The sequence below is a fragment of the Capra hircus genome, chromosome 13 (assembly GCF_001704415.2).
Source record: "Capra hircus breed San Clemente chromosome 13, ASM170441v1, whole genome shotgun sequence".
NCBI classification, from domain to species: domain Eukaryota; kingdom Metazoa; phylum Chordata; class Mammalia; order Artiodactyla; family Bovidae; genus Capra; species Capra hircus.
Window position 1 is genome coordinate 69,591,591 of NC_030820.1, and position 25,388 is coordinate 69,616,978.

The following is a 25,388-nucleotide window of genomic DNA, read 5'->3' on the forward strand; positions in this document are numbered from 1 at the left end:
ACACTCCTGTCCCTGAGACTGGGTTTGGAGAAGCTACAGTTTAGAACCAAGGTGTGAGTCACTGGGCTGGGTGAACCCCACTGGCGACCTAAGAGTTCTTGTGGTTTCTACAGCAGGCAAATGAACAGTAATTCTTGCAAGAAACAGTTTTCAGGTGAAAATAAATCAAGCATAAAGTTTTCTGGAGGGTGTGACACAACTGTTCCCTTGCTCCTGGTGCCAGTTTTTCTGTGTGTAATTCAGTTAGAGCTGGTCTCTGCGTTTGGTGGTTGTGGTGGGGGAGGGTTTGGTCCCAGTCTAGCATCACAAAGGCTGGGGTGTCCTGACCTCAGGCTGGTGGGACTGGGGGCAGTGTCCCAGTGCCCAGCTTTGCAGCCTCTCTGTCAGCTTTCATAAGGCCAACTGGATGCCCGGATCCTCTACCTGGCAACCAAGATGCTCTGAAGACAAACGAGGTCACACTCTGAGGTCACTTACGCAAACACACACAAAACACTGAAACACTAGCCCACTGTACGTGACTAGGTGTGTTCACCCACCCTCACAAAGGAGGTAGAATCTACTGGGGTAGGCTTGGAGATCAAGGGTCAATCCTTGATCTTCACATCTTATCATTCTACCCAGAAGTGCTACCCAAGTCTAGAGGTCTACAAAGCCGGCAATACATATTTACTTGCAGCAGAAGTCTGTAAGGGCTTCTGGAAGCGTGGCCCACCCAGGCTCCAGGCTGTTTATCTACCATTTATTGAAACTAGGTTCCAAGGGTGAGGCTGGCGGGGCTCCTGCTATCTGCCTCCTTGCCGTGACTTCGGCGCATTTCTGCCAGCCTGGTTGATAACTTCGGACATAGCCCTTCTGGGGCTTGAGAAGCCATGCTTCCCAAAGTTAAGGATCACAAAGTTCTCAACTTCAGACACAGGAGGCACTTGGGTGTTTGGAGGCCTCTTCCAACCCACAGAGGTGCCCCTCCACCCCGTGAAGCCTGGGGCTCTGGAATGGGGCTTAAGAGAGTGGTGGCATCGGCTGCGGGTGTTCAGGCCGCGAGTCCGGGGAGTAGGTGCTGCGCTGTGTCCCCTTCTACTGCATCTGTGTTAACCAGGTGTTCTGGTAGCTTGAGAGAGAAGGCAGGCCAACCCTCCTGAACGAGTATTTACCAAGCCCCCAGCACGGTGCCCACCTAGGACTTGTGTGTGCAGACGATGCCTTCACAAGATGTTGGGGCAGCAAGAGGCAGCTGAGTGCCACTGAAGTCCTCAAATACAAATTTGACTTTTAAACTTTTTTGTTTTTTTAAATCCAGGATCGAGACCACAGACAATTTATTATGTAAGACATGGGGTGAAGAATGATCAAGGAAAAGTTATGGCTGTGAGTGACATGGAATTAGATGAAAAGGCTCAAGTTTGCTGAAGAGAGTTTTAAATTTGGCTTTTGCTCTTGGAAACGTCAAAATAATCATAAGAAGCACTTATGCCTTACAGAGCAAATAATCCACAGAGTGTCATTTTCATTTTGCAAACAGGGACACAATAGCAGTCAAAGAGAAGCCTAAACACCCAGAGAGTTAACATACAGGTTCGATAAGATATAACAAGGGATTTTTAGCATGCTGGTGGGTTGTTAAATCAAATCCATACTGAACCCTGTGACCTACTGGAGGTTCTAAGTGGAACCTGGGGAAAGCAGCCTTTCCATACAAAACAACAACGACGACAGCAAAGAAAACCCAGGCTCTGCTGGGTGTCTATAATACTCATTTGCAGTAAGGCTTTCAAGATACATGAAATTTTTATAGCATTTGTATTTTAAGGATTTAGGGCAAATACATTTTTTTTTCCTACTTGATAAAAAGAAAATTAGTACTTAAAAGGTTCAAAAATATATCAATTGAGTGATTTTTTTTTTACATAAATAAATTATATTGATTTTTAGGATTAACAGCTGAAAAAACCCTTTCTGCTTCCACTGGAGGCAAAACTGAACAAAATGTTAGTTAAATAGAGCGAGCAGCATTTCTAAGAAATCTGTTGTCAGCATTAGAGACCACCTATGCGACAAAGATGTCATTAAATAGAATCGGTTCAATTACTGGATCTTTTTTTATGGAATCGGTTTACAGAATTTCTGATTTATAACTATGACTCATTAAAACTGGGACTCCACTTTTTAAAAATAAAGCTGGTTTTCCCCCCCACCCCGGCCATGATTTAACAGACTTCTTTGAGATGCTCATTTTAACATTTACATAATTTATAACCCCAAATGTATAAAAGACAATGACAGAAGCATCATAAATAAATAACGCAAACTCAAATAGTTATGTCGAACTTTTGGACCTTCTGATAAATTATAGCAAAACTGTTACAGAAAAAGTAAAACAAAAAAAATACAGTAAATTGTTGACAACAAAACGTGAAACCGGTACTAGTAACGCTTCCAACATTTCCAACGGTCCCGCACCCCCAGGGACTGAACCACGAGCTTTTTTTCAAGTCTCAGAGTGTGAACTGTGGATGGAGAGTGAGACCATCAGAAGGGAGGGACCACGTGGGGCGGGGTGGGGGGGGGGTGGTGGTGGTGAAGGAAGACGAGGCAGGGGTGGGCAGGGTAGGGGCAGGCTGCCCGGAGAGCTGGGCAGCTGAGGAAGAAGGGGGAATGTTAAGCTTGCCAACACAGTCTCCACTAACTTGATGATCTGAGATCTGGGTCCGACTGTAAAATATAAACTGAAAAATCCGGAGGGAAGGGAAAAAAACTTCTCAGTCCCACTCTTTGTAAGAGGTGGAACGCGTGTAGCTTTGACAGCCTCGAACCCCTGGCTAGTGTCAGAGTGTTGGGGGACTTATTTTTCGTGCAGGCTCCAGAGTGAGCCTGGGTCCTGGCAAAGGGAACCACAAAGCAAGAGTCCAGGAGGCTCCAGCAGCCAGAGGGCTTCCTAAGAGGCCCGAGTAGGGGCAGAGCTGGTCGTGTGCTTTACGCCGTGTGCAGTCGTGCTCCCCACCCCACCGCTGGCGACAGCCCACGGTGTGTACAGCTTGCTCGTGCTGGGAATCCCCTTTTGACTCAGGAGGTGAGGGACGAGTGCGTGTGTAAGAAATGCTGCCTGGTCACTGTCTTCTAGCTGCAGGTTGCCTGAAAACCCACAGGGTAGGGGGAAGTCGTGTTACTACCAGTAAGGTTTCTGTTTTAGAAAGAAATGGATATGTGCGGTTTCAACCGTTAGAGACTTCTGCCTAACCTACTTGTTTAGTAATCGTGATAAAACTGGGAAATATTTTAACTAAAGAATACGCACCAGCATTTCCTTTCTCTGTGCTTTTGTTTTTTTGGTTCCCTGTTACCCTTCTTCCCGGTCGGCACAGCTCACGGAAAAAAAAAAAAGAAAAAAGAGCTGCTCTCTGCCTCGGCCCTGCACTGGTCAGTCCCTAGCCGGCTTTCTTTTGCCATTTTTTTTTTTTTCCTCTTTGAATAAATGGGAAACTTGGAAGAGAAGGGGGCAGGGCGTGTCCCCACGTCTGTACTAACTACGATCGCTGGAATGGACAACTGGGTAACGGAGTGAGGGGTTCTGCACCTCCTATACTAGGTCAACGACACGGAGCTGATGATGTGGCAAGACCCTGTGACTGACTATTAACATCTGTTACCATAGTTCTCAGACAGGAAATCAGGGAGGTAATAGTACTCATGGAAACACAGGTTCTTATGACGGTGAAGTGAGGGGAAGTAACAAACCTTTATGGGATAAGAAACTTACAAGTCACAATCATTTTCCTTGGTGAAAAAGTTCTAATTGGTGTCACCGTGAGAGTCCTGGGGGCCCCCTTCCCGGGCCTGTGCTGCGTGTTCTCTATCGGGGGGCGCGGGGGCCCTGGGTTCTGGGCAGCTCTGCTCGCTGCCTGGCTCCCTCTCCAGCCTGGGCACAGGCTCTGGGTTGGGGTTCGGGGCGTCCCCCTTAGTTTTCTTCCGCTTCCTTCTCTGGCTCTCCAGACCTGCTGCTTCGGAGTGTCTGGCCTGCTGCATGGCCGGCAGCGCCATGCCCATGCCGGGGGAAAGGAACATGGAAGGGTAGATGAGTCCGGGGGAAACACCTGGGATGAGGAACGGGTTAAACGCCACGGGGCTGCTCGTAGTTATTGCAGGCTCGGGCTGGTCGGAGGAAAAGGGGTTAGGGCCGGGCTTGTCTTCGGCCGATGGGTCCGTTTTGACGTTGTGGCTGCTGGGCTGGTCTTCCACAGTCTTTTCAGCCGCCGATGCGCCGCCCTTGGTTGTGCTTGACAGGGGCGCTGGCACGGCCGAGGCGCAGGTGGTGGCCATGGGGGCGTTGAGGAGCCCCCCGACCCCGAACATCTGGGGCACGGCGGCCATGCCCGGCAGCACCATGGGCAGCATGCTTAGTGTGCTCTTGACCTCCTCGCCTGGGGGCATTGCCGCGAAGCCGGCTGGGAAGCCCACCAGCCCCGTGAGGGGGATACCCGGCACGTTTCTCACGTTCTGCAGCCCGACCAGGTCCATCCCGGCGATCAGGCCATTCATGAACAGCGGCCCCATCCCGGAGGGGGCGTCCGCCACCAGGGCCGGGGTCTTCAGCAGCTCGCTTCGTGGCCGCCTGCCCCTGCGGCGGGGGCCCGTGTCTCGGAGAACGGGCTCGGGCAAGGTGTGATTGAACTTGTTTTCTGGGAGAAACCCCTGAAAAATGAGAGACACAAGATGCTTCAGGCGATGGATGGCGGGGGGTGGGCAGCTCGGGGCTCCACAGTGGTCTTTCCTGCCCGCCCACCCACCCACCAGGAGCTGCACAGCTCTGCGCCCCAAGGACCTCCCATTTGAGGCAGACAGCCTGAAAGTGGTGAGCAGGTTCCCACGTGCTCACGTCCAGTGCCCCGTGGAGAGGCCGTTGGAGCTCCAGGAGCTGGGGCCAGCCAGGGACCTCAGGTCTTAGCCTAGAGTGTTTTTACTGAGGCATAACCGACATGATAGCAGTTTCACATGTAAAATATAAAAACAGCAATAAAGGACTTCATGAACTCGCGTGTCGTCCTTGTGCAGGGCCGCGCTTGACTTCCCAGCTTCATGCGATCTTAGTGTGTGCAGCTGAAGCCAGTGGTCGAGACCCATGGGGGTGACCCCCTCGGCCAGACCCCCCATTAGCCTCCCTCCTGACAAAGGGAGGGTTTTAACTGAAGCTGCAGAGCCGAGCCGGAGGACGGGGTTTGGGAGCAGAAGACCTGAAGCTCTGTCCTGACCTGCAGGCCCGGCTGTGGGTGAGAAAGGACAAGCGTACCCAAGTCAAATCCTTAGAAGATGCCACAGGTCTCTGCTCAACGGGCGGCCACGGGCACAGGCCGGTGGGGGACACCGGTCAAGCTCTCAGCAGAGGGAAACTGGACGTCGGAGGGGCTGATGAAGGGGGTGGCGATGACAGAGGAGCCAAGCAGAGCTACTGCCCCGTGTTGGGCTGTGCGCGCCTAGCTTCATGTGCCTGCTCTCAACTCATCATCACACCCACCCTACGAGTCGGCACTGCTGTCACAGCCATTTCATAAAGTTCAGAGATTCACACACATGTGAAAAATGTGCACTCAAATGTTCCGAGGTCCCTGGAAAGTGTTATCCCTGAGGTTTTACATTTGTCCTTCAATTTCCCTAATAATATCATAGAAAAACCAAGTCATCATGGGCAAAGAGCTCTATGACGGTCACCTTTGTGTGAGGAGAAAACCTCCTAGCCAGCCTTGTCTTAGGAAAGCCGACGAGGGAGAGACCTCAGTTCAGCCCCCTTTCTTCCTCGCCAACTGAGGAGGGGTGGGATGTGCCCTGGAGTGCAGCTGGGCTGGGACAGAGGGCCCAGACCTCGCAGCCCCGGCCCACCTGTCTGCTCTCGCTGGAGCGGGACCAGCCCCCTGCAGGCTGGGAGCCAGCCTGTCCTGACAGGGCAGGGCAGCCGCGCCCAGCTGTGGGAATGAGGCTCGGGGAGCAGTTCTGTCTGGTTCCCGTTTCTAAAGCGAGGGTCAGACGTGAGGATGGGGCCGGGCTGAAAGAAGCGTTTCTTACCACTCTCTCTGGAGACCATTAGTGCAGATCGCCTCCCTCTGGAGACCACGGCCTCAGGCCCCTCCTTTCAGCCCAGGGCCCCGCCACGGTGACCAGTGCTTGGCCATGAGGCCTCCCAAGCCCTCCTCCCTGTTACCCAGCCACAGTCGAGGGCCAGGGAAAAGGCCCCAGGTGTATCTTCTCCCTTTGTGCCCTCAAACGCCCCCACCCTCGCTCTCCCCATCACTCTCCAGTGGGAGGGCCTGTGCCGTCTCACGAGTCTGTCAGGGAGAAGAAACTGAGCTTGCTGAGTAAGGCCTCAGCTCTTTTGAATAATCTGCTACCTACACAGCAGGCATCCGGTAACACGCTTTGAGGTCACTGGGCGCTGGAGAGGTGACTTTGGGCGGCCTGCACCCTGCAGGACCTGTAGGCCCGGCCCCCCAAGTTCAAGTCACACTCTTCAGGCGTCAGAATGTCCCCGCCCTCACTGGAAACCACTGAGGCGGATCACGTTGGGCTCTCAGGACAGGGAACCTGCCCAGGAGGCGAGGCGAGGCCAGGCGGCCTGCACCCTTTAGACGGGGGAGCAACAGCAGGAAGTCCCTGGGGTGAGAACAGGGCTTCTCCCCCGCTGCAGAGCGCACAGTGGGCTGGCCGAGGAAGGGGAATCCACCCCTTCCTGCGGCTGGCCCGTGGCTGCCCACCCGGGGCACGTGCCCCTCCCAGCAGCGTGGGGACCACACACAGCGGCCAAGCCAGGCTTTGGCAGCTCTCCCTCCTGGTAATTATACCCTGGGAACAGGCCTGCTTCCTCTTCTAAGGGAGGCTGGGGGGAGGGCGAGGCGAGGGGAGACTCCGAGGGGCAGACACAGGCAATGGGTCTGCTCCTCCTGATGATGGCACTTGTATGTGCCCCCCAGATCTCTCTCTAAACCAACACAAGGCACCGTTTAACCCCACAGCCTGTGTGTCCTGGCTCTAACACTCAAGTCCTCGGTAAAGGCAAAGGAGGAGGTGGTGGCCAAAACTGCCTCGCTCCTCCCAGGAAGGTGAGTCGATTCAGCCTAACATGCCCTGAGTAGTAAGAAACCTCACCCCCAGATGCAGCAGGTGGGTCCTGGTTTAAAAATTCTAAAAACAAAAAACAAAAACTAGCTTGGAAAGACACTTCTGGGAGAGCTGGGGATATCTGAATATGGGCGAGCTATGACATATTACTGACATGTGTGGTAGTGGTGACAGATACACGGGAAAACGTTCCCAGAAGACCCATGCTAAGTGTTTATTTAGGGATGACATGTCATCTCTGCAGGGCTTCCCAGGTGGCTCAGTGGGTAAAGAATTCGCTTGCAATTTAGGAGACAGAGGAGATGAAGGTTTGATCCCTGCGTCGGGAAGATCCCCAGGAGGAGGAAATGGCAACCCACTCCAGCATTCTTGCTTGGGAAATCCCATGAACAGGGGAGCCTGGGGGGAATATGGTCCATGGGGTAGCAAAGAGTCAGACTCAAATGAAGTGACTCAGCACACCCAGCAAGCACACAGTCTCCACAATATACTGTCAAATGTCTCAGGAAGAAACTAGCAAAACCGTCCCACCCACTGCATAAGAGTAGGTGAAACACTTAACTCTTCATGTGAAGTATGGGGACATGTGTGTGCACACGCATGTGATAATGAGTGACTGCCATTTGCCGGGCGGGCATTCTTAGAGCTAGGTCTGTCTGTGTGGCGCTGTCAGTGGGGCTGTCAGCCGAACCCCAGCACACACAAGGCAGGAGGGGCTGAAGGCAGGGAGACGCTCCTTGCGGGATTTGGATATTTCTAGAAGAAACGGGAAGGTCTCTAAGGGACGGACAAGGAGTGTCACACACCCAAAGGCTCCGGCCCCACTGGGGTCCACCAAGCAGCCCCAAGGGCCAGGCGGACCCTGCCTGCAATCCCGGCCTTACTGCAGGCAGGGGACCCCGAGGCGGGGCCTGTGTTTACTTAACAAAGGAGGGAAAGCGCATCTCTGGCAGGAGGCTGGCTTGTGAGGACAGCTCGGAAATGAGTGCTCTGGCAGGAGACTGGCGTCGGCCGTGCCGTGATGAACGTTAACTTCCAAAGAATGTCCAAGAAACTGAGACGTGAAGAAAGAAATGAGGAGGTCAACGGGGGAAGCCACTTCGCTCAACCAAGAGCTCGGAGACCCCACCAAGCGAGGGCTGGGGGTGGTCTCTCCATGACAAAAGGAGAGCTTGGGGAGGCCGAGGGTGGGGTCTGGAGGAGGGATGTGGGATCAGCCTGTCCAGCAGGCAGTCATGTTTGTCAAGCTGCTAGCGGAGTGACCCTCCTGGCCACCAAATCAGAAACGAGCTTCCTAACAACATTAACAAGGAGGAAATGACTAGGGTGGGTGGTCTCTGGGAACTAAACACAGAAACGGTGTTCTGGAAACCTCTCAGAGGAGGAGAGCTATAGATGGTCAAGCACCAAAGGAGGCCGTCAGGAGCGCCTGGGAGATCAGAGGACAGCTTACAAGGGCAGAGCCCCAGAGGACCCTCAGAAGCTCCCTATGTGGGCAGAACTCACTTTGAGGAGGTTAGAAGCACGTATGAGTATCCCCTGCAGAAGCTTAACACGCTTTCAGGTTGAAATGCTACCGCCCCCTAGAGGTTGCAAGTCTTCTAGTCCAAATCTGTACCCATCTGTAAACTATAATTAACTCGGCTTCGTTCTACTGCAAGTATCTGCAGATGTCTTTGAAGTCTCTTCCAGGCTCATGATTCTATAATAGGAAAAGGGCAGTTCATGAAGTCAGCTGTTTCTCATTGCCAGCGAGGACAGACGAGGAGGGGGGTGTCTTAAATGGTAGCCGGAAAAACTTAAGGCTGGAAAATGAAAATTTCCAATAAAGAAGTTTTGTTAAAACACTGGATAACAGACTCCTGATAAGACTTAAAAGGTATTTTCCCTGAACTCTCCAAAACGGGGGGAATCGAGCCTTGGGAGTCGTTTCAGTGTAAAACTTAACCCCAAAGTTTTGGAGGGAAAGGCTGAAAACAAAAGACCATGGAGAACATGCTGCTGCTGAGAACACCCCAGTACCACCTGTCCCTGGTCCTCCTGCTAAGGCCGCCTGGCTGCCCCTTCCCAGGTGGGGTGTCCTCTCCGGGTGTGCGATTCCGGGCTCCACCGGGACGTCCTGTTCCTTACCCTCAGGCCGGGCTCCTTGGGGACAGCAGCCCTCTCTTCCCCACTCAGGGAGGTGACGTCTAATGTTCCAGGTTCCTTACAGCGTGGCCTCCTCTGCTTTGGTTTGTCTGAAAAATTCTAGGAGGTAAATGGAAACCAACATTACAGAACGTCCTGGCCACAGGGTCTCCTGATGCGGGTGGTGCCGCTCAGATGGCTGTGCTGTTTCCTCACTCACGGCCCTCTGCACAGGACCTGTCGGGTCAGGGCTGCAGGAACAGCCGTGGGGCCCCCACCGAAGCGCCCTCCTCGAAGCCACAGTGTTCCTGCAGTTAAGTGGCAAGGTGGGCCTCCTGTGAGCGGCCCGCTGGCGCTCCAGGTTCTCAGGGCACTGCTTCACCCCTGCCCTTGTCTCCCCGGACCGTTTTCTCAGGTTCTCTCTTCGCTGCTCCTGGTGTGCTGTGTGTCTCCGGAGGATGTGTGTCTATGAATGCATCCTCCTCCCTTGTGAGCTTTCGAGCGCCTCCCCTTACTAATGAGAGGTAGCCAGGACAGCAGGGGTGGTGGTGGGGTGCCAGTGCTGGGGCGCCCTTTCCTCTGGACCCCTGCTCTGAAGGACGAAAGGCAGAGGAGGAAGAGGACTCGATGAGCAGCCCCTGGGCAGGGACTGAAACTAACCCGTCACCTCAGAGTGGAGACGCGGTGACTTGAATGCACGGGAGCATTTCAGTGAAGGGGAGCAGCGCTTATGCATCCTAAAGAATGCCGTGTGAGCTCACAGATGTGGTGACTCGCGGGGAAGGGAGGGGCAAGCGGAGGCTCGCTGTCCTGGTAAGAGGTCACGCACGTCGACTTTCTGGCCTGGCGTTCTGACATGGGCTGGGATTTCTGTCACCAGAAGACGTAACCAGAATTTAAACTCCCCCGCCCCCACTTTCCAATGAAGTTCTTGGAGGACACAGATTTCCCTCGGCTCCCCAGTCCTCCTGGGCCCCCTCTGAGTCTCTGTGTCAGAGGGGATGCGCACTCACCGCGCCGAAGCCCGGGACCTCGAGGGAGCAGTCGGCCTGCTGCCGCAACCAGTCCAGCAGGCTCTTGCTGGGAATGGCTTTCTCAGCCGGGCTGCCGGCGGCTGGGGTCGGCTCCGGGGTTGACGTGGCGGGCACCGGCCCTTCGGGAGGGTGTGGGGTGCTCAGGGGGGCCTGTCCTGGGTCTTCGTGGACTTCCTGCATGGAGGGAAGATGAGTACGTGCCCTTCACCACGACAGAATGAAAACTCGTTTCTTAAAGGACTCTTCCCACCCATGCCCGACCGCCGATCCCCGCCACAAGTTCCTGACGTGGCGGGGGACCCCTCTAGCCTACTGCTCTCCTCTGCCCTGTCTCCATGGTGACCTCTGCGTCATCCTACCTGCTCAGGCTCCCTCCTGCTGTCTCTGTCACCAGCATGGACTGTCCCCGTGACCCTGGCCACCGCACTTTGCTCCCCCATGGCACTTGTCACAGGTTTTCACGTAACAGAGAGTGCCACCCTGCAATCGACTCGCCTGGCTCTCCTTCTGCATATATAGTCGGCCCTGTGTCCCCAGTGCCTATATGGGGTCTACAACTGTGATGTTGGAGAAGACTCTTGAGAGTCCCTTGGACTGCAAGAATATCCAACCAGTCCATCCTAAAGGAGATCAGTCCTGGGTGTTCATTGGAAGGACTGATGCTGAAGCTGAAACTCGAGTACTTTGGCCACCTCATGCGAAGAGTTGACTCATTGGAAAAGACTCTGATGCTGGGAGGGATTGGGGGCAGGAGGAGAAGGGGACGACAGAGGATGAGATGGCTGGATGGCATCACCGACTCGATGGACATGAATATGGGTAAACTCTGGGAGTTGGTGATGGACAGGGAGGCCTGGCGTGCTGCAATTCATGGAGTCGCAAACAGTTGGAGACGACTGAACGACTGAATTGAATAACATATATCAGTACTAAATGTCTGCATGATAAGATCTTCAAAACGCTCTGAAGCCAAGAAAAAAATACTTCACTTACTCCACTGGAATTCTATGATCATGACAGGAAAACCACGGCTTTGCGTCACTGAAAAACCAGACAACCTTCTTAAAGGCATTGAAGAACTGGGAAGGGAAAGAACCTGCCATTTCAGCTTCCCAAATTATATAGAAAAAAAAGAGGGAGACATCTACCGAACAATACAGCAGAGCTCCCTGGCTGCAGAGGACCAAGCCGCTGGTTTAGTTCCCTGGTTTGCCACTTACTACCTGGATAATCTTGGGCAAATCATTTAACGCTTGTGAGTATCAGTTTGCTCATTTCCAAAACGGGAGCAGTAACCGCACCTTCACAGTGTTGCTGTGAGCATCATACAGGGCAATCATGTAAAACCCTCAACGCAGTGCCTGCCAGAGGCACTCAATACTCGTCACTAGTATTCCTTCTAAAGTAGTTAGGAAGGCAAGAAATGTTGGTTCCTGTTTCGGAGCCTGAAATTCAACAAATGGGAAAAATCAAAATGCAAAGAGAGAGAAGTCGGTGGTCTCTGACACAGTAAGTGGAGTCAGAGGGGATCTCGGGCATGTGTGCAGGGTCTGCCCTCTTCTGTTTCAGACAAGGATTTCTGAGCTGAGAACACCTTAGTGTGACTTCAGCCAAGCTTCACAGTGACCCTCGGCGGCAGAAGCTGCGGCCCCCAGTTTACAGAGGAGTAGAGCAGGGCTCGATAATGAGCCCAAGGTCGCCCAGCAGGTCAAGCAGCAGCCGAGCCAGGACTGATGTTCAGGACCTCCTGACCCCCAAGTCCCTGCTTCTGGAAAGCCCGCTGCTGCTGCAGACCCAGCCCTACTGCTTCACTCATTTGATCCCCAGGAGGAGATCCCCTGGAGGCTGGGCTGTTTCTCTGTGACATGGTGAGACCTCCTGGCTCGTGTCTCCAGGATGTAGGCAGGTTAAGGGCCCTCGATGGACTAATATCGATTTCTAGAAAAGACTGAGGACAACTGATGGCAAGAGTTGTTTCAAGCCAGACAACTGAAACAGGGACTGCTGCTAAGTCGCATCAGTCACGTCCGGCTCTGAGTGACCCCATAGACAGCAGCCCCCCCGGCTCCTCTTTCCCTGGGATTCTCCAGTCAAATACCCACCAAGATGCCCGCCTGCAGGGTCTGCTCCTTCAGGAAGATGAGGTCCACCCCTCCATCGACATGTTTCCGCCTTCCTCTCCGCCTTCTGGAGGCAGCGTCATCTCTCCTGAGGCTTCCATTGACGATCTGTCCGGTCACTGGGTGGATCAGGCCAGCTTGCAGGATCCCCGACAAGTCCATGCCAAGGGCTCCTTGCAGTGAACCAACAGCCCCGATCTTGGGGGTGCTGGCGCTCACTGGGAAAGGAGACGTGGCCCCTGAGGACCCCTCCGATGGGCAGGAGAGGTCTATGGCTGACTCTCCATGCCAGCCATTGAGGACGATGGGGGGGTGCCCGTGGGTGGCCGAGAACTGCTCCAGGCTCCGAGTCTTCACGTCCCTCTCTACCTCGAACTCGTAAGGATGCCTGTGCTTCTGTTCATCCTTTGTGAAAACTGGAGCCAAGAAGCTCTCCTGCAAATACACAGACGGGGCAAGAGAGGTTTGAATGTCACCTCTGTGGGTCAATGCCAGCTCTGTCTTGGCCCCAATTTCCTGGGGACTAGTAATCACCTTCTTGGAACGTCTTTTAACTCAAGCCTTCTCAAACTTCAGTACCTACTCACCTGGATAGCTTGTTAAAATGCAGATTCCACTTCAGTGGGTCTGGGGTTCTGCATTTCTAACAAGTTCCCAGGTGTTGCAAAAGCTCCCAGTCTATAAACTACACTTGCAATTGCCAAGATCATAGTTTAGGGAATCTCTACCTTAGCTGTACATCAGAATCAACTAGAAGTTAAAAAAAAAAAAAGCCAATACCAAGTTTACACCCTGGACCAATCCAACCAGAACCTGGAGATTCTCAAGGTCCCCAGTGTAGTCCAATGTGTAGCTAAGAGCTAGTGAGCTAACTACCTACCTTAAACTTGAGCCCTTGAGTTTTCATTTGCATTTACAAACCTCAAATAAAACTCCTCTGCTGACTTCCCTCATTTCTTTTTTAAAAATAATGCATTTATGTGGCTGCACTGGGTCTTAGCTGTGGCTCTCAGGATCTTTTTTTGTGGTGCACGGGCTCTCCAGCCGTGGCACATGAGCTTAGTTGCTCCGCAGTAAGTGGGATCTTAATGCCCTGGTGAGGAATCAAACCTGAATCCTCTGCTTTGGAAAGCAGATTCTTAACTGCTGGACCAGCAGGGAAGTGTCTGACTTCCCTCATTTCTATTGGCTGCTACTGTTCCCAGTCCTCAAGTATTCATCCCTCCCTCTCCTCAGAGAGTCATCTGTCATCAAGCCATGCCTGCCAACTCCCTCCATCTCTTTGGATCCACTCCTGCCACTAAGCTGGTTGAGAACTTACCTCGTCCTCAAGTGCCCATCTGCCTCCCCACCCCAGAGGTATGCCGGCTCCCCACCCCCATCTCCCATGAACCAGCACATCACTCCCACTGAGCTGCAAACCCACTTTCACCACGCACTTTCCCGCTCCAAGACGCAAATGAATCACTCGATCAGGAAATGCAAAGTGTCCTCCTCCTTTGTTTCAAGGTCAGACATAGCATTCTTAGGGCCTCACCTTCTGCATCTGGGCCACCAACGCTGCACCATTGCTGAAGCTGTGCTCTGATGCCTCTGGCTCCGAGAGGCTGCTTCGGGGACCAGCGCTGCTGGTTAACACGGGGGTGGGCAGCGCGCCCGAGGGCTCATACTGCTGGCTGGAGGGCCACTTCCCCTTTAACACCACCTGACAGATGTTATCCAGGCGGTTGATTATCACGCGATCCTATAAAAAAGGATGCAAGCTCTGAGGAGGAAGTACTAAGTTATCCAAGTTTACAAAGTCCCTTGAAATCAAGCCGCATGTCTTCTAACCAGAAGGAGTTGATTAGAAGAGGGCGCACACAAAGAGACTCACTTTTGTAGTCTTAAAAGAAACGGTGTAGTCTGGACAATGAAAAGCCATAGTACTGTAAATACAAAGATGTGCTGAACGCTTTGGTCTTATGGTCTAGTTATGGTCCTGATACCATTAAAGTCATGTAACTAATATCTCTTAAAGATATTAAACATTTGTCTGAGTTGGTGATTCAGAAAGATTCTAAAAGGTTTAATGTAAAGGATTCAAAAGCTGAGGATGCTCTGGGTGGAGCATGCAAGCTCTGGGAGGTACCTTTGGCCACTCGGAGAATGAATAGAGCGTTTTCTCCTGGAGCAGCTGAGCAATGGTGGGAGCCCGCGCCTCTTGCAGGTCGTCCCCGAGGTCTCCCGTGATGCCTGAGGTCGAGCTCTTGCTCTCTTCCTCAGAGTACTTCCCTGGATAATCTGGGAAGAGAGGTTTTAAAAATAAATGAGACAGGTAGTTGGTAGACTGAAGTGATCTGAAAGACAGGACATCTGAGCTTTTTTTTTTGGCCGCACTGGAAAGGGAACCTAAGTTTCCCAACCAGGGATCAGACCCACACTCACCTCCTGAATTGGAAGGGTAGAGTCTTAACCACTGGACTGCTGGGGAAGTCCCTCATCTTCTTAAAACACTGGCCTATTGTGTGCTTATTTATTTTAAACTGATTAATTACCATGTCTTCTATTTCCAGAAGCGCTCTATCAGTTAAGCCATAAACCCACATCCTGCTCCAAGGCTACCCAAGCAAATCATCTGATAAGAGTCTGCATCGGTAACCAAATGACAACACTGGATGACCACAAAGGCTTCCCCACTTGGTGCAGCGGGGTGAGAGGGAAGTGAACACTGCTTTGATACAGAGGCAGAGACAGTGTGGGAAATAGAACATGGCAAGAGGCTGAGATTAACGATGAAGAAGGAAAAGTCCTGAAACTTACAACGAAGGTAAACAGACCTGATTTACGCTAAAAAATGATGCAAAGACACCTAGGACAGTCAACATCACTGACAGAAATGGGAATGCGACTCATTCCTTCAGTCTTCAGTGGTGAGCACTTATCATCAGTCGTGAAATGTATCTTCAACCATCATCCGCTTCACAGTGCTGACGGGGGACGAACTGAGTGTAGGAAAAGCTGAGGGCCCCTTCCGCGGTGAGACGACACGGAGTGTCCGCCCTCTGCAGCGTGGAGGTCTCACTGGTGCCTGTGCACCAAGTTCCCCAGGGGGCCGCAGGGACCCCTCGGCAGGAGCAGGGCCTCGCCAGGGCAGGGGATTCAAGGATAAAAACAGGACAGTGTGGCGGCTCTGGCCTTCTAGGCTCTTAAGAACTCCTTGAGGGAAAGGCAGCCGGGAAAAACACACTAATAATAAACGAACAGTTTCAATTATAAACCATGGTGAGGACCATAAAGGGAAAGAAACAAGGTGCCCTGATAGGGAAGAAGAAGGAAAAACTCTGCTGGTTGAAGGGAGGGCTGGTAGAGGGGGCCTCTCACAGGAGACCACCCAGGAAGAGGCAGCGGCGGGGGAAGGGTGCGTTCGACTTGCTGAGGAACAAGGTGGGGGGGGAAGTATATACAAAGATGGGGGGGTGGAGTAGGGGGAGCAGGACCATCACCATCATGCTGAACTCTATGGGCTGGGCCAGGACAGAAAATCCAAATTATTCTATATCCAATGGGGGCACACCCCTGCCAGGTTTTAAGCACAGAAGGTGAATTTAAGTTTTGAGAAAAGAACACAACGCTCTGTGAGAAGGAGTCAGGAGAGAAGGGGCTGGGCCAGCTCTGGACTGCTCCTTTGGCCCCAGAGTTCCAGTCTGAGAAACAGGCAGGGCCCTCTCGGCCCCGCCGAGCCCACACCCAGCTTCGGAGGAACCCTTCTGGAGTCTGCCAAAGCCCCTTTAAAAGCACTGGGGCGAGGGACTCCCCACCGCTGAGTGTGTGAGTAGCTCCCGAGAGCTTATCAAGTTCACTGCTGCCTCCTAGCCCAGCACAGCCCAGCCCCACGGCCAGGAGAGGACCGAGCACCTCCTCTTACCCTTCCTTGCTGGACTGCCTGTGTTCCCAGGACTGAGTAGGTAGTGATTTCCCCCATGACAGAGTTCAAAGAGCAAGGTGTACATATAACCCCGCAGGTGGCAGGGACCCTTTATGGCCTGGGGCGAGGAGGGTGGGCAGGTCAGGGCTGGCTCCTCCCAGGGTGGCTGAGGGATGCACTATAACTTGGGTTCAGAACCCTTCCCAAGAGAGTCAGCAATCACAAGGCAGAAGCCAAAGGTGGGAGCTCAGAAATAAAAAGGAAGTCGGACAACCCAGGGAGCAGAGCAGGGTTCCTCTCTCTTTCCCACTTTAGAGCAGTGGTCCCCAACATTTTTGGCCCTGGGGACCAGTTTCATGGAAGCCAATTTCTTGGCGGTTGGGAGGGGTGGAGGATGTTAATGTGAGCGATGGGAGGTGGCGGGGGCGGGCGTGTGCTTGTAAAATACAGATGAAGCTTTGCTTGCATGCACACTGCCCGCCTCTGGCTGTGTGGCCTGCGGAACCTCAGCTTTGGAAGAAGTCACTGTCCTGTGTGGAAGGGGCTGGCCCACCTGAATCCCTGTGTAATACATGGGCCCTGGCACCAGACTGGCCACCAACAGGGTATTCTTTTTTTTTTTTTTCTGACGAGGATAAATAAGAACTATTTTTTGTTCACTCTAATACGCCCTCTTGGGTTTGAAGACACAAAAACAACAGTGAAAAAGTTAAAAACCATTTGTCGTCGCTCAGGATCTCTAATCACTGTACTCATATCCTCGTAAAACATATGCAAATCTCAGGCCACCTAGAGTCTTCACATTTTCAAATCCTTTCCTTACCTAAGATCTCCCTATTTAAAAAGTTCAGACCTATTTGGATTTTTGTCGACTTGCATGTAATTTGGTTATTTATTTTTTTACTTAAAAAACTGCTTATTTGGCTGCACTGGGTCTTAGCTGTGGTAGGCGAGATCTTTAGTTGCAGCACGTGGGATCTAGTTCCCTCACCAGGGATTGAACCAGACGCCCCTGCATCTAGAGCACGGAGTCTTGGCCACTGGATCACCAGGGAAGTCCCTCATTTGGTTATTCTTATTTCTGTTGCGTTACTCAAAGGACTCTCAATACAATGCACTGACATTACAACACAGGGTTTTGACAGTTGAGTGGGTTGCTTTTTCCTCCTCCAGGGGATCTTCTTGACCTAGGGATTGACTCCAGGTCTCCTGCACTGCAGGCAGATGCTTTACTGTCTGAGCCACCAGGGAAGTCCAACCTTACTAAAAAGTTAAGTCAAAGTTGCTCAGTCATGTCTGACTCTGTGACTCCATGGACAATATAGTCCATGAAATTCTCCAGGCTGGAATACTGGAGTGGATAGCCTTTCCCTTCTCCAGGGGATCTTCCCAGGGATGGAACCCAGGTCTCCCGCATTGCAGGCGGATTGTTTACTGAGCTGAGCCACCAGGGAAGCCCAAGGATATGGGAATGGGTAGCCTATCCCTTCTCCAGGGGATCTTCCTGACCCAGGAATCGAAATGGGGTCTCCTGCATTGCAGACAGATTCTTTACCAGATCACAGTTATTTTTGTGGAGTTCCTGAAAAATGACCTGCATCTCTGTTAAACTTCAGCTTCCTGGCGTCCCCTGGCTCTTCTCCTTTACCCAGTTTCAGCACCCTACCTGGTGGAACAACAAATTCCCCTCGACGTCCTATATGGCATCAACATGTATACCAGCACACAGCCCCTGCCCAGACCACGCAGCTGATGCAGCCAAGGTGCTACAGTCACCCTTATCTTTCTGGAATGATCAGACGTAAGCTACTCCATCCCATTTTCAGAATGAGCCCTGTACCCTTCATGTTTAAACACACGGTGGGTGTGAGAGGTCGGTTTCAGAAGCGGTAGAACTCTCACCAGCCCCCACGCACTCGCCCTCCCCGGCCTGGGAGAACTGGCTCGTCCAGGACACAAGGTCTCACACACAGTACCTTGACTCTGGCAGTTCCCGTCTTTATCGAATTCCTCTTTACTCTCATAATCCATGTCTTCCGGCTTGAGCTCACTCCCTTCAGGATACGGAGGGAGACCTTGGGTCCCTTCTGTGCTCTCTTTCCAGGGTTCCTTCAACAGTTCCTGCTTCACCTGGAACAGCTCGGGTGGGACAGCAGTGGGCTCGCCCCTCATTGTGACATTATTGGCTTTGCTTGTGAAGGGGTCTGGGGGGTAAGCCTGGGGTTTCTCCACTTCAAACTCACCCTTCTCGAGGCCACGTGTCCACCTCTCCACGTGTCTGCAGTGACACTGACAAGCTGTGGGAAGGAAAGGGCCCTGCGGTCCAGGAGGCTGGCTTGCGGCCTCCGTGCTCCCTCTCTTGGCTTCCTCCGTAAGGAAGCCGGCCAGGCTCTGCTCCCCTGTCATGCGGGTGGTGGGCTCGCTGAGAGGCGACGCCGCCAGCCTTTCCTGCCTGCCTGCGGCCAGCTCGAGACTCTCCTCCTCGTTGTCGTCCTCGTCGTCCTCCTCATCGCTGTGGTTCGGACCCAAAACCAACTTGCTTTCTAAGCTTTTGCTTTCTAGTAAGTCAATTAGCTGCTGGTCTGATGACAAATTTCTTCTGGAGTCGCAGACACTCAGGTTGCACATGTCGACGAACCCGCTCTCGTTCCCTGGGTCCAAGGAAGGGGAGGCGAAGCAGTTGGAGTCCAGCTGCCCGATGCTTTCAGGTCTTGGCCCTGCCTCGCTGCAGCCGAGTTCCCCTTCCTTTGAAAGAGACATCAACAGGTGTTTCTCATTTTTAATGTTCATCTGAGCCACTCCTGCTTCTAAAGTTTCCATAAAAGAGGGGTCTGAGGCTATTTTTGCCTCGTGGCCCCGGGGCTGGCAATTTCTGTCTCTGCTTGCGGGGATGGCCATGGTGTCTTGCTTGGATTCAGTAATGGCACCCGTGCTGCTCTGAAAAGGGCCTGGCTCATGGCTTAGTGCCTTCTTCCCGTACATCATGGTCTCCAAGGACCCAGGCAGCAGACTCTCGTCATGGGTGAGGGAAAGGACATCTTGAGTTTTAGAGATGAAGCTTTCACAGGTCATGTCAGATAAGCTGCCCCTGGGTGGACCAAGGTGGTCGTCTCTACCTTCAATTTTCATGAGGTTCTCGGGTTCGTTTTCAAGGGACTCGGAAGTCCGGCTCATGTGTGTATAGGCCAGAGACTCATACAGTTTGGAGTTGGTCTGGTACAGGCAACAGAGACTCTCTGGGGCCTGGGGGTCGGGTCTTTTGTGCTGGGCGTAGTTCCTGTAGGCGTCCAGGAAGGACAGCTGGGGGTCGGTCATGACGTAGTAGTCAGTGCGGTTCAGGCCGTGCTTGGCGGTGCCGATCAGCAGATCGCGGTCATGCTTCCCACACTCCCACCAGACGGGCAGGTAGAGGCTGGGCCTGCACAGCTGCAGGCGTTCGTGCAGCTGAGGACACGTGAGCACCTGCTCTCGGACCTTCCGCAACAGCTCGATGCGGTACAGCGTTCTCGCGGCCCGTTCTTCAGTGATGGGTTCCACGTAGATGCTGGGATCCAGGGGCCCTGCGAGGGAAGACACAGCGCCCATCACTTAAGGGGAGGACCACGATACCCCCGCCCACCTGAGCCCCTGCATCCTTATCTTATAGTTTTGACCACCTGGCCCTCAGTAAGGCAGGGCCTTAGTGGCCCCTCAAAGATGAAAAGCTGAAACAGGAAGGAAAGATTTTATGAAACCTGGACAGACCCACTGAGGGTAAAAGGAGAGCATGAACACTCCAGTTCTGGAAATGTTACTTCCTGATCGGTAAGTGTGCGCTAAGTGCCTTCTCACTAGATACTTTATGGACGCTGTTTAGATCTCACAAAACCTCTAGCTACATCATCATCCTTGTGTGAGGATGAGGAAAGAGGCTCGGACAGGCCGACTTGCTCAAGGTTCCGAACCAGAATGCCAGTCTAGGTCTTGTCCGCGTGACTCTGAGATTCAGTCTAAGCAGCTCCCTGGTTTTACTGAAAACTGCCCGACCGTGCCACCTGGGGGCAAAAGGTGGAGTGTCAGAACATGCTGCCATCAGCCCAGAACCCATGCTGAGTAGGCTCGACGTTTGTTTCCGCTTTTTCTAGAATGTAGTACTATGGTCCAGAGTGAGTGAATCCATTACGAGACTGAAGGGAGGCCAGGGGGAAAGCTGGCGCCAATTCCCACCAGGAAGAAATTTCTCAGAAGGGGCCTCTACTGGAGCACAGGAAGTTTAAATGACAGTCCCATATTTTCCGTGGCTACAAGTCAACACATGAGAAAACATTTAAGATTTAGTCTAAGCAAAGTGCGGAGCTCACAGCAGGCTAAATCTATGAGGCTGAAAAAAGAAAACATTTCTGTGGCATTTTAATCTGAATTTCAATTTTTGGTGGAGTTACATCATTTTGGGAGAGAGATTTTATTTTATGAGGGTGGGCTCAATTAGAAGTTTGTGGGTTTGGGAAAACCCACTTTATCTGAATTCTCCACATAGTCTCCATGTCTATAGCTATGACTAAGGCAACTCTCTACCCTGAAAATAGGCTTTTACCCTCTTTGTTCCCCTGGGAATAGAGTGACAGAGCATCCTCACCACCGTCCTTCCAGGCTGGCAGACGACAGACACTGCGGCACATGGACATGAAGCTATAGAAATAGTGCTCCAGGCTCTCGTCCGACTTCTTGTCCAGACGGGAAATGACGCGAAACTGTGTCCAGTCAAAGGTTTTCTTCTCTTGATCGTAAACGACACCAAAGGAAGACACTGTTCTGTAGAAGTCGGCTTGCTCCCTCCTTGTCCACCTAGAGACAGAATCAGAAAGGAGAGGGAGCAGTTTTCCCTTTTTGCTTTTTTTGGTTGTTGAAAAGAGCTTAAAACAACTACTTACTGAGTGCCTAGTTGGAGAGTCTGCAAGGTTCACAGAGCAGGCAGAGCGTGTCTATTTTATTGTTTAAATTGGGAGGAGTCACTTATAACAAAAACAGCCCATCAGCCCTCCACCGCCTGCAAATCATGTGTGCATGCTTGATATCTCTTGACTTACCAGTTTCGGAAATTACCCAGTTCATTTCCTCTTGTGGGAGATAAAGATTTTTAATATAAAAATACTCTGTAGGCTTAAATATTCTGCCCATGACAACAGAGAATCATAGAATCCTGGAGGGATCTTTTGGGCCATTAAATTCACTTCCTTCATTTTACAGATGGATAAGCTGGTCTGGAGTGAGGCAGGGTCTCCCTTGGTCACACACCTCCCTGACTTTCATCTCACACGGGCTTTCTTCCTGGTCTTAATGTAAGTAGATGGGTGATCTTTTCTAGGACACAAAGGCTCTCTAGATTTTATACCCTGCAGGACTAAAAGGACTTAAGGGAAATGGATTATTATTTCCCACCAGTCTTTACCAGGAGCTCTTGGGCATGGTACTTGCTGCCCCCAGAGGGACTCAAGCTAGGAGTGGGGTGAGGGGTCAGTAGAGGAGTGAGAATAAGGGAGGCGGCAGCTCTGGTTCTCTCTTTGGGGCCAGATGAGAGACCTCTTCTCCCTGAATTACAAAATTTCGTAAAGCCAGGAGTATAGAGAAGTAACTGAACTCACTATGTGGTATTTCAATTCACTGGACGTTACAGTAAAAGGATGGAAATATAAAGACCCCATCCTAAAGGAAATCAGTCCTGAATATTCATTGGAAGGACTTATGCTGAAGCTGAAACTCTAATACGTTGTCCACATGATGCGAAGAGCCAACTCGTTAGGAAAGACTGATGCTGGGAAAGATGGAAGGCAGGGGAAGAGATAGACAACAGAGGATGAGGTGGTTGGATGGCATCACCGACTCAATGGACAGGAGTTTGAGCAAGCTCCAGGAGGGGGAGATGGACAGGGAAGCCTGGCATGCTGCAGTCCATGGAGTCGCAAAGAGTCAGACACAACTGAGCGACCGGACTGAACTGACTCAAAGAACGTGAGCTTCACTCAACCATTCTCGTGGCCTCATCCCCAGTCTGTGCTGACCTTCGGCTGCCATTTTTAGCTTAATTCTCAGATGGGCAAGTACCTCCTTCCTTCCTTCCTTCTGGGCTGGCATTTTATGGTAGTCATTGCTCTCATAGGCTTGATAAGGACTGCTGGCTACAATAAGACCACTTCAGTGCACGCTATTCATTTTTCTGATTAAAGAATATGACCTGATGGATATGTTTAAATCACATCCCCAGAGACTGGGGTCCTATTCGCGCAAGTCTGGGAATTGTGAAGAGAGGCTGTCCTAGATCTCACTGGACTCCTGGGCCAGCATGACACCACCGAGGCTGGATTTAACAGACTCTAGAGTTAGCTTAACTCCACACGAGAATATCAGACACACTTGCCCTCCAGCTGTCAGTGTTTCCCTGGTCACCTTTACCCAGTGGGCAGCTCAGCATGCCCTCTTGACTGCCGGCTTTTACCTCTTTTGGGCTTCTTTGTTGATGAGCTCCATCTCTGAGGACCTCCGGAACATCTCTTCCTGGACCCAGTAGCCCTGGTTTCCTAGTCCCAGGACCTCAGGCCGGCAGAGCTCCTTGCGGTTACAGCGCTGGTAAATGGTGACCAGGCGTCGGAGACGAGCAGTGAGTGCGGACGAAACCGGCCAGGGTGATTTGTCTGGGTCGGAGCCATCCTGGGCTTCAAACATCAGTGAGGATATTAGTATTTATAGACAGAACTAAGACTATGGTGACTGGGGTTTTTGGTGGTGGCTCTTCCCCTTTGTTTAGAGAAAACTAAAGCAGCCTTTGTAACTTAATGGAAGTAGCTGATATCTAACAGCGTGGGAGCCAGGCACAGCTGGAAGGGCTGCAATAGTGCTTCAGAAACAGCTTTGGGTATGGTGGGCTCTGTTCTCTCTCAGATACAAGTATGCCTGTCTGTAGGGGCAGAATGGACTCGAGGGCCTTGCTCTAAGGTATCGGAGTAGGTGGACCCACTGAGGCCGTCTCTAGAACTACGGGTTTTTGTGTGGCTGGGCTTTCTAAGCACCAAAGCCTCCAATTAAGTCTGGATTCAGAAAAATAATCAAAAGGACAAACCAAATACTTCTAACTTTTCTCAAAAGAGAAAAAAAAAAAAAAGAAAGAAAATCAATGAAACCACGATTCCTTTTCATCCTCAGAATCCATCCTGACGTTCATTTCACTGCCAGGCAGAGGAAGCTGGCCGGAGTCACATTAAAGCTCCATGTGTGACTCCAGCAGAGTTTGGTGAAGGTCAACTTTATTGGCTTTTAAAAACAGCCTCCTTAAAAAAACAGCATTTAAAAAAAATTACGCATGAACTCCAGGATAACTACAAATGGAGATCTTATTTCTCTTTGCCTTCAGAAGGACACAGTCTCACCTGCCCGGGTATCATCCTTCTTTTCAGCAAAAAGGCCATCACCTCCATCACTGGAACTCTCCTAGGGATAAATGAAGTCGAGTCATCAGCAAAACTGCAGCTCAGACACCCAGTCCCTGTATAGAAGGAGTAAAGATGTACAGGCAACATCTCCTGCCCAGGAACATCTCAAAGATCAAGATGGTCCCTGATGAATAAAGCTTAAGCTATGCACAGTCTTCAAAGAGCCAGAAAGCAGTGTATTTAAAATAAGCATTGTTTCCCCCCTGGAACTGTGTGGAATGATTCTGCCTGTAGAGAGAATGAGCTTGAAGAATGACGAACTGGCATGCTCCCCCTGGCAAGTACATTTTACACGCACTATTTCAATTGTGAGCTTAAATATCTGCTTCACCGTCGTCGCCTGCAGCCTAAGACTGTCACTTCGTAAAGCATGTGCCCGTGTCGTTGGATTTTTGCCGCGGGAAAGTGTCACGCTCACGTTCATTACGCTGCATGTACTTCACAGCAAGCGACACTATTTTCATAAAACACGACTGCTCCAGACGGGAGACCTGATGGCACAGAACTCCAGCAATTTAAAATTAAAATCACGAGCTGAGGCTCAGAAGCTCAAGTGATATCACAGGCACGGAGCTTATCCAAGTCAGAGTACATGTCAAGCTGGCTCTAATGGATTCCTCTCCCAAGGTGTGCTTGGTCTCAGGAAATGAACTTCAAAGGCTCCTCACACACAAGGCACGTGGGAGTTTGGGGAAGGGCAAAGAGATAGCACTAGTCTTCAACTAGCCTCAGTTTTTAACACGAAAATTTATTTTTTTTACCGAAGTAAAGTGGACTTAACAGTATTATTCAGGTGTACAACACAGTGATTTGATATCTTCGTATGTTACGAAATGATCCCGACCGTGGGTGTATCTGTCACCACACAGTTATTCCAATATTCTTGACCACGATCCCCATGCGGTAGGTTCCTCCTATTCACCCCTGTGACTTATAATTTTATAAACGCAAGTTTGCGCCTCTTAATCTCCTTTACGTAGTTCACCCATTTTTTCCCACCTAACATACTGCGCTTCTGACGAGCATCTTAAGACCTGACTGATAGGTGAGAATCACCCCAAGATTCATGACTGCGGCCATGAGGGAGCACAGGGCCAGATCAGAAGAAGGTTTAGTAATCCACAGCCTGTTGATGGTTTTTGTGTGGCCCTCGAGCTAAGAACGGGGTTTACATTGGAGGAGGAGGAAGGGAGGGGGAAGGAGGAAAAGGAGAAGAAAGAGGCAAAGGAGAAGATGTGATGAAGACTCTTCTGGGCCCCAGGCCTAAGATATTTACTATCTGGTCCTTTACAGAAAACTGGGACCCACAGCCCAGGAGAGCCGTAATCTCGTGTCAGGAGGGATGGACAGATACCGACAACTGGTGATACTTAAAAGCCAAACCTCTCTCCTGGGCCCTTCATACTGTGGACGGACCTGACAGAGAAAACCTTGAGAAGCAGAGGAGCAGGCACGGTGGTAACTGCTGGCGTAACGAGAACCACATGTCACCGGGCACAACCCTTTACGTGGCTTCTCTCCTTTAGTCATCAGAACTGCTTCCCCAGGTAGAAAGTATTAGTATCCTCATTTTACAGATGCAGAAAACAAGTTCCAGGAAGTTCTGTAAGTTGCCAAGGCCACACGGATACCA

General features: G+C 51.6%; 1 protein-coding gene across 2 annotated transcripts in view; it reads right to left on the minus strand.

The window, feature by feature from the left end:
• CHD6 (chromodomain helicase DNA binding protein 6) overlaps positions 1,303–25,388 on the minus strand; it is a 203,451-nt gene continuing 179,365 nt past the window's right edge. For both annotated transcript variants that reach the window (XM_018057882.1, XM_018057884.1), the window contains 10 exons: positions 23,693–23,753; positions 22,765–22,981; positions 20,908–21,116; positions 18,269–19,852; positions 14,517–14,668; positions 13,923–14,129; positions 12,368–12,820; positions 10,245–10,439; positions 9,235–9,351; positions 1,303–4,689 (listed from right to left, as the gene is read on the minus strand). In XM_018057882.1, the coding sequence (XP_017913371.1) occupies positions 3,790–4,689; positions 9,235–9,351; positions 10,245–10,439; positions 12,368–12,820; positions 13,923–14,129; positions 14,517–14,668; positions 18,269–19,852; positions 20,908–21,116; positions 22,765–22,981; positions 23,693–23,753 (4,095 nt within the window). In that variant the 3' untranslated portion in view covers positions 1,303–3,789. The remainder of the gene's footprint in view (positions 4,690–9,234; positions 9,352–10,244; positions 10,440–12,367; positions 12,821–13,922; positions 14,130–14,516; positions 14,669–18,268; positions 19,853–20,907; positions 21,117–22,764; positions 22,982–23,692; positions 23,754–25,388) is intronic.